Source organism: Pyrgilauda ruficollis, unplaced genomic scaffold (assembly GCF_017590135.1).
Source record: "Pyrgilauda ruficollis isolate IOZ18807 unplaced genomic scaffold, ASM1759013v1 scaffold80, whole genome shotgun sequence".
Lineage (NCBI taxonomy): Eukaryota > Metazoa > Chordata > Aves > Passeriformes > Passeridae > Pyrgilauda > Pyrgilauda ruficollis.
Window position 1 is genome coordinate 2,199,968 of NW_024529933.1, and position 8,964 is coordinate 2,208,931.

The window sequence follows — 8,964 nt, forward strand, 5'->3', positions numbered from 1 at the left end:
ATGAGGTAGTGGGCTGTGGTTTTGGGATGTAAAACCAATGAACATTCATGTTAGTGAAGTTTTGTGAGGTGCATCCACCAACTTTATTTGGGTTCTGGCACCCAATTAGCTTTGCTGTCTGGCTTTTTGTTTATTTTTGTTATTAACCCTTGACTGGTTAATGGCAGAAGAGCTTTAGGGCAGCATTTTCCAGCACAGGATAATACTCTCAACCCACAGTAAATGTTTTAGAAGTCTGTCAGTAGCTCATATATTCCTTTCCTCCCATTTTGCCTTGAACCTTCAGCTCCAGAATATCTCTCAAAACAATCAATACATGAACACAACTGTTTTCAGGAAAGGAAGGAAGCCTGCACATTTTAGCTGGCAATTTTAGCTACCCACACAGGCATTTGAAGTGGACATTCACAGAGTCCATGTTAAGTGGGAAACTTGCTCCTGGTTAACTTCATGGAGCATCCATCTTTTGTGCCCTGCTATGACACTAGTGCATCCAAAGCATTCTGAGCCACCAGATGCAAGACCTGCACCAAGCACTCATTATCTGTGCTCACCCTCTGAAAGGTAAGGTCAAATTTTAGTATCACCTAGAACAACCTCAGGCTAGGTAAAATGTGTTATTAAGAAGTTGCCAAGTCCTATCAGCTGTGTTATAATGTTATCCAGATTTACAGCTTACTACGTGGGAGGAAAAAACCCAGCTTGAGCCAAAATGGAAAGTTTTGCTAACAGTGTGAAACACCTCAGAAATCCTGTCTTTAATACTAATGAGCATATATTGTTTCCACAGCATTACATCTGCAGCTTTTCACTTACTAATATGCTAGGAAAAAAAAAAAAAAAACCAAAAAAAACAATTCTAACATCTGCTTGGAATGCTTAGCTGAAAAGCTCCAAAAACACTTTTAGAGTATCTGGCATGCTTGGCAACAAATACAGAGATTTTTAACATTATCTCACTTCTCATCCCCATGTAAAGAAAGGGAAGAACAATAAAGTACGTTTGAGCAAAGAAATAATCCAATTTTAAACACTAATATAATTTTACATAGCCAGCAAAGAAAAATGAATGGGCTAGAGACAGTGTTTTTCAATGCTCAAGAATAGGAAACGAAGGGGAGGGAGAGGAAGTTGAGGGAAACTTAAGTTCATCATGTTCATGAAAACATCAAAACAGCTGTGCAGCACTATCACTCTAGGGAAACATTTCTGGGCATGGAAGAAAATTCTCAGTCAGGTCTGAAGTCTGAAGATAATGGAAATCTCTTTGGATATCTTCCACACATGCTGCTACCACAGGGCTTCTGATAGCTGGGTTCAGGTGGTACAACCGTTTCTCCCTGTCAGAGTTTCTTGGAGTGGTTCCTGTGGAGAAAATTGGTTGCATCACTACTAAGATTGTCTGACTTGAGCTGGCTTTTAAACTTCTCAAATAACCTTTTGCAAAGACTGAAAACTTTTATGTCAGCTACACATTTCAGGACAGAGGTGAAAGGAAGGATTTAAAATCACAGGTGAAATATTCCTTGTATATATTTATATTGCTTAAGAAGGAGAATCTTCGCATGAGTAATACTTTCCTGTTTCAGGAATGCATTGTGGAAGAACAATGTCACCACCAAACTTTGGTAAAGGATGCAAGTGTTTAGTGTATAGTACACTATAAATGTGCCTTTACTGATCCAATGAGAACTCCTGAACTTGGGAGTCCACTCAGACATATCAAAAATTAAAGGTTTTGGGGTAGAGAGTGAAAATTACCATGGGTACATAGAGAGTTCTGTACTTTAAAGCTTTGATTTAACAGTACATTTCACTGACAAAGCAATACAGTTGGTGCCCAGAGCTTAGTTCTTTTCCTTCTGAGTGCCCCTAGACCTGTCTAATGGACTAAACACCCATCAGAGATCAAAGTACATCTTCTGATTTAGTCTCTTCTGAGACAAATAGGGACCCATGCTCTATGGGTTTTCCTATGATGAGAATGAAAACATAGTAAAAGGACAAACCACTTTGAAGGCACAATCCTCATCCTAATTAAAACATTAATGGAGAAGCACTCTAGGTATGCTTTAATCTAGAGCCTGAACAAATGGAGATCATTCTCTGTGCTTCTCTGGAGCACTTCATCACCAGGCATTCTCAATAAGAGCAAAAACATCTTCCTGGCACTTTTCTGTGTTCTTCACATCCTGCAAAAAACTGTCAAGGGGACTCTGTCATTTAAGCCATGTTACAGAATTGATAGACCTCTTCCATTTTAAGGGAAAAAAATACTTGATAGATTTTTGAATTAATAAAATTGACATCTCCTGAAATCGTTGCAACTTTTTTTTCAGAATTTACAACAGGATTTTTGCAGAATTATGGTTTCAAGCAGAAGACAAGAGTTCTACAATGGATGTGTGTTTTCTCACACACCAGGGGTTTTAATGGCTGCTTTTTTGCTTTACTTGTGTGTGTGGTTTAAGGATAGTAAAGTAACACTGCTCACAACAAATGACAAGAAACTCTGAAAGTTACTTCTTGATGCATTTAATTTCTTTTGTGCTGTTCTAAGAGCTAGGGTATTATCAAGTGTGAGGTTATAATTGTAACAGGACCAAAAGCACTCCAGTTGGATCAGGTAAAAACAGGTTACAAAATATTAGGAAAAGAAATACTGAAAAATACAAATGAGATCATCCAGTCACGCAACAGTGGCAAATCAAAATTCTGAAACCCTTGAAAATCAGTCCCAGGAAAAGTTCACAGCCGCCCTTTCAAAAGAAGGATATTCCAGTTCTAGGAGTCTAAGAGTGGAGCAACCTCCCATGCCAACCCTCTACTTGACCTTTGCTGCCTGAAAGGTAAATTGCATCCTTGGTGCACACACAGAATTGACCTGGGAAACATTGCTCTTTCAGGACTTGTCATTAGGAGGTTTCTTCTTGGCTTCCACATCCTTCTTAAAATCTTCCAACTTCTTTGCAATGTTAGGAATCTTTAAAGAAAAAACAAAACACTCAAACTCCACACAACAAAAAATCCTGGGCTATGTGAGTTTCATCAGGAAAGACAATACCATACACACAGCAAGAAATTCCATACAGTTTAAACTGGTTTTCAAAATATATTTCCAGTATCTGTTACCTTGCATAGAGATTAAATCTAAGCAGTATCAGGCAAACAGCAGATGAGAGCACCTCACATGAGGCTTCAGGAAATACTTAGATTATTAAGTCTGTAAGTCAGTGGTGATGGGAAGAGGAGGAAGGAAAAAGGATCACCTTACAGGAAATTTAGCATGACCAGTCTGGCTTCCTGACTGAAAGAAGACAAACTGTCAAGAATAAGCAGATTTAAACACTGATGCACAGGCTTTCGAATGGAAATTAGATTGCACTATACTACTCATAACCCAAGGGAAAAGAGATGTTCAAGAGCATAAAATATCTTCCCAAGAAATTTACTAAGAAATATTTCTCCTGGTTCATCTTGTGGGAAACCAAATTCCTCACTGGGAATTTGCAAATTGGCACCCTATTGCAGTTTCACACTTGAATGAAAATTCAATTTACTGCTTGTGAGCTCCAAATCTTCAGCTCTCTCTTACAAATAAAATAATTTTGATAAAATAGTCCAACAGTAAATTTTGATAACTTGAAAGGGAAAAAAAGCTGAACCTCTTAATAGCAAAGAAAAGATTATGACTAGCTAAAACTGGGAAGTGATAATATATGATTTTACAAAATAATGTATGATTAAAACAAAATTAAAGCAAATTTTCCACTCTTAGCTGTGAAAAAAAAATCCTGGGTTTTTACTCCATATGTAACCTGACCACAGAGCAGAAGCTAATCCAAACAGAATGCAGTTCTTTTATTGAATGGTCTGAGGCTCACAGAACTGGTAACAAGTTCATCTAACCTTCCTTTTCAAAATTAAGCTGTTTGAGCAAATGAAATTAAGAGCCCAGCCTGTAACACGTCTGACATTTAAACAAAATCAAGAGAACTCCACCACTGTCAGCAGAACCCTCCAAGTACTTATTACTAAGCACATTGTGTGTACAGCTGCAGAATTAGGACCTCATTATGACAAGCTTATATTAAATGTCACCTCAAACCAATCTTCTCCAACACCAGCAGTAAAATTTCCATTTCATCCTGCAAGTCAGTGTTGCATTTCCAGGGAACTACATTCAGCAAATCAAAAGCCTGAGTCTCCCTCTTGTGGCAATACTTTATCAGTGCTGCCAGAAAAGCACCATACAATGCTTGTGATACATATTGATACATCCAAATATATTCTTCTGACTACATTTTTGTAACACTGTAAAACATGTATTGCACAGAAACACCAGACTTTCATTACTCCTTTTACTGGACTGACTGACAGGAAAAAACACCCATATTTGTGCATAAACAAAGAGCAAACTATAACATTTTTTCTAAGCAAGATGATTTCAATACTGAAGATTAAAGGAAAGCAAAACATAAATTCCACCAGAGCCTCAAAAACTTTGGTTTTTTATTAAGGCTAATACAGACTGCCTAAGAATTTTAAAAGATTTGTATGTAAAATGTTATTAACTCCTCTAGCCAGTAACTACAGTGGCACTGCTCTTACAAGGGATTCTGCTGACTCAGCAGAAAGTAAAAGCATGTTTTGAAGGCTCAGCTTGAAATCTTTTTCCTCTGCCCTCTCACACTGAAAACTGTTAACTGAGATCTGAAAAAAGAAAGTTCTCTTTCTTTTCTCACTGTAAGAAAAGAAGGAAAAAAAGAATGCAGGTCAATACATTTTTGAGGTAGGAGAAAGCATCACATTTACAAAAAAAAGCTGGCAAAACTTATTTTCCGTATAGGTCCAGAAGAAAGACATTTCACATGCTTTGCTTTGAGGATTTTTATTAACAGTCATACTGAGTGGAGAACACTGTAAGAAGACAGGCTATCCTAGACAGGAAACCAGTATTTAGTGCTGGTAAAATTCATGAGCAATTGATAAACCTTTTCAGTTTCTCCTGTCTTTGCCTGTAGAAGGCTGGGCTCTAGGACTGAACAGAAGTTTAGGCTTTAAGCACTACACTACCACAGATGATGTTTTCGTTACACTTTTTTTTTTTTTTTTTTTTTTTTTTTTGCAGTTAAGGTTGAAAAAGTTCTACAAGATCACAGAGTCCAACCTTTGAACAATCACCACTTTGTTAACTAGACCAGAGCATTAAGTGCATCATTCCGTGAACACCTCCAGGGATGGTAACTCCATCACTTCCCTGTGCAGCCTGCTCCAATGGCTGACCACTCTTTCAGTGAGGTAATTCTTCCTGAAAAAGTCTCAGTTCTCCTGTAACTCAAGTCAGCATGATCTGCATTCTGCTCAATAATATAAACCATCAAAATAAAGACTGATTCAATTCTAATTGAGGAAAAATGGTCATATATTTTCAGTTCAGGACAGGTTTATCTCTGAGAACAGCAGGATACTCACATCATAGTTCTGAGCCAGATACATCCCAACCACATTGCCAAGAGTAAAACCAAGCTAAAAAGGAAGAAAGGGAGAAGAGTTAACATCCTTCCATCAAAAGCTTATTGGCTAAAATAAAGAAAAAGGGATATTGCAAGTTATTTAATGAGTTTCCACTCCTACATAATTTCTCATCTTTCATCCAGAGAGGTGCTATTTTTCCCATCTTCCTCACCAGAAACACCTTGCCATCATTTCCAAAATACCACACAGTTTTGTTATTCAATCCACATCCCCAAGACTATTTGGATCAAGCTGTGTTCATCCCTGTACAGTTCTCTACACACCCACAAAGGCAGTAACTCCTAGAAAAATGGGGAGAGAGCAGCAGGGACCTACACATCACAGAGCTCTTGGTCCATGATGGGAAAGCCTAAAACAACACCCCACTAGAACAGTGCTCAGTGTTGGAAAGGGACATACATGTCTTAGTATGAAGTAAAAACAAAACCCCAAAACTTCACAACATGAACTTAAACTGATGTAAGCCTGCTTCTTCTCTTCTGCAGCAACAGCTGGGCATCTTCCAGACAAACCCTTCTGACCCCCAGAGATTAGCTGTCAGCCAATTCCACTCTGATCTAGGGGCTCCTCCAAAGCAGTACAGTTGGCTGGAAGCTGGGCACAACCTCTTCTGACAACTTATAGTGCAAACTTATAGTTGACGAAGGGTGTCCATAAAAATGCATTCTGGAAGCAGAACAAGAGCAAAACACAAGCATAGTTCCTGGCCCAGACCCTGTCTGACTGTCTGAGGAAAATCCTCAAGCATAACACTTCTAGAGTGAAAAAAATTCCTCTCTTCAAAGGCAGGTGATGAGATTTTCATTGAGCAACTGCTCAGTATCCTACATTTTATTTTTGTTGTTACACATCAAAATAAGTCTGCCCTATACCATGAAAACTCTTTAACTATTTTGAAAGGGGACACTATTATAAATTATTGTGCTTTCCTTCATTGTCAGTAGACAAATCACTCCTTGTAACAGCTGAGGACAGTTCTATTTAAAGAAATCGTTATTGCTCATGGTCACTGCTGTCAAAATAAGACTATTTTAAGAAAAATAAAACCACAGTCTACAAAACAACTTCGCTAGCACTTACTGACCAGACATCTTTTCCAGGCCCAAACCAGCACAACTCATGTTTTCTGTGATCCACACTCCATAAGCAGCACTGGTGAAAATCTATCTATAGAAAACTAAAATTGGCTGAGAGTTGTCAAATGAACTCTGACTGCAAGTTACTTCAGTATTTTATTAAACCCATTTTTGGTCTTGTTCCTTATATTTATTATATCCTTATATTCCTACAATTACTTTTTTAAACTTAGCTTTAACAATTTAAGATTAATAATTCCTGTGTGCACTGTCCTGGTTATCATATGCTCTTGTGGTTTCAATTACCAGCTAAGTAGGTACTCTGGGAGATACTAACAAACAATGCACTGATGAAAACCAGACCTGTGGTCCTCTTAATTCAGAGTAGCACTCTAGAAGAGGAGAATTTCCTGTATCTTTAGCAGGGTCTGGGAAGCCACCTGGAAGCACAAACTAGATCCTTGTTTATTAGCAGTGTTCTCGGCTTTTACCCTAGAACCTCTCCAATATATGTAATATTCTGTTGTGAGACAACCCTTATTTAGTAGAGATAGTACTGAGATCAGTACTCCCTTGAAGTGTACTCCTTTATTGGAAAGTCCAGCACTGCATCCACCCAGTTACATTTATTTTTAGAGCTGACGATTCCAGCGGTGGGGAGGGGAAAAAAGATCACTACTTAAGACTTCAATTATATGGAAAGCAAAACACATAGCCAATGAAAATGTGCATATTCACTAAAAACAACAGGACTGATGAGGGTTCAGGGTCTTCCAATTTCCACCCAGCATTTCAAGGTGCTTTGTAAACAAATGGCTTATTTAAAGCTTAACTCTGGACTGCAAAAACACAAGGTTTGTGAGATTATTCCTTTATCTCTCTGCTACAGCCCTAACCAGGGAGAGCAAGAGTCAAACATCCAATCTACGCACAAGCAGGGAAGACCCAGAATTAGTATATATTTTGTCTGTCACACACTAAAAAGAAGTTGTAATTATAAAGTATTTTCATCTAGCAACATCAAAAAAAAAAAGAACCCAAAACAAACCAAAAAGAAAACAAAAAAAACCCCAAAAAACCCATTAGCAGAAAGCAGTGGAGCAGATAAACACAGATACTTTGAGAGAGGCTAACCATATTTAGCCTTACTGAAGGTTTCCACTGGGGTGCAGAGGGGATTATAAACAGCTACAGAAATGACTGAGGCTTTCACACTTGTTATTATGAAGCTGGGATGAGAAGTAGGCCTCATTTATTTATTTTTTATATAAAAACAGGCAAGACTATCCCAATTTTCAACAGGCCATCATTTCTTGCTCTGTATCAACACCTGCTATGAAACTCACTAGCCTGCTGCATTATCTCACCCCAACGAAAAATGAAGTCTAACATTCAGTTTAATAATTCTGCTGTTTTCGGGGCAGTAATGAAACGCGATCCCTTGCTTTAATTTCCATGTATAAAAATCCACATCTGCAGCGGTACACCTTTAAGGGTGTACAAAACGGCAAGAGCTGACGCCCCTGCTCTCACTAAAGGAGAGGCATTTATGCTTACACAAAGAAATATGAGCAGCAAGGGGAGCATCACCGTGAGCAAGCAGGATCTCAGAGGCAAATTAAGAGCACGACTTGGAGGAAAAACAAGCCGTGGAACTACATTTTCAGAGCAGATTTAAGGCACCGTTCTGCGACAACAAGGGGGACGGGTGGGAAGGAGCGGCAGAAGGAGCGGGAGAAGGGAAGCCGCCCAAGGATGGGGCGCTGCCGGGGAGCCAACACCGGGCGCAGCCGCCCCGCTGACAGGGGCCGCGGTGCGGCCGGACCCGGGGCCGTGGTGCGGCCGAACACCGCGCCCTTTCCCCTCGGCCGGGCAGCGGCCTCCCCACCCCGCCGTGCGGTGCCGCGCCATGGCGGCGGCGCCGCGTCTCGGAGCCCAGAGCCTTACCAAGAACTGCAGCATGGTGCCCACTGCCCACGCTGCCGCCCCGCCCGACAGCCAGGGAAGTGAGGCGGGCGGCGGCTGCTCCCCTTCCGGGCCCGCCCTCGCCGCCATGGCCGGGGAAAGGCTCCGGCCCGGCCCCCGGCCCGGCCCCGCCGCGCCCCGACGTGAGGGGGAGCTGCCGGCCCGCCATTTCTGGCTGCTCTGGAGGGGCTGCACGGGGAAATGGAGCGGTGGATATTGTTTGTTTTTGTTTTTTGGGTTATTTTTTAGGTTGCATGAGTCGTTGTTCTTTGTGAATCACTTTGGGTTCAGCTTCTTTTAATGGCTGCACTTAATTCGTTGAGATTTGGGCAGTAAATATCAGTTAGGAAGATTTCTCCTGCTGCAAGTCAGTAAGAGATCACAG

General features: G+C 40.4%; 1 protein-coding gene across 3 annotated transcripts; it reads right to left on the bottom strand.

The window, feature by feature from the left end:
• Window positions 1-734: 734 nt before the first annotated feature.
• STMP1 (short transmembrane mitochondrial protein 1) lies at window positions 735-8,711 on the bottom strand. 3 transcript variants are annotated; one of them, XR_005956850.1, is made up of 4 exons: window positions 8,562-8,710; window positions 5,476-5,529; window positions 2,834-2,983; window positions 735-1,365 (listed from the first exon to the last, which is right to left on the bottom strand). XR_005956850.1 is itself a non-coding variant. In XM_041487474.1 (4 exons), exons 1-3 carry the CDS (start codon window positions 8,667-8,669, stop codon window positions 2,903-2,905), a joined length of 243 nt encoding a protein of 80 aa, XP_041343408.1. In that variant the 5' UTR covers window positions 8,670-8,711; the 3' UTR covers window positions 735-1,365; window positions 2,885-2,902. The 3 variants fall into 3 exon arrangements, 2 of the variants coding, with proteins under 2 accessions (XP_041343408.1, XP_041343407.1); XM_041487474.1 differs by having other exon boundaries at window positions 2,885-2,983; window positions 8,562-8,711; XM_041487473.1 differs by lacking the exon at window positions 735-1,365 and having other exon boundaries at window positions 2,520-2,983; window positions 8,562-8,709.
• Between the last annotated feature and the right edge of the window lie 253 nt (window positions 8,712-8,964).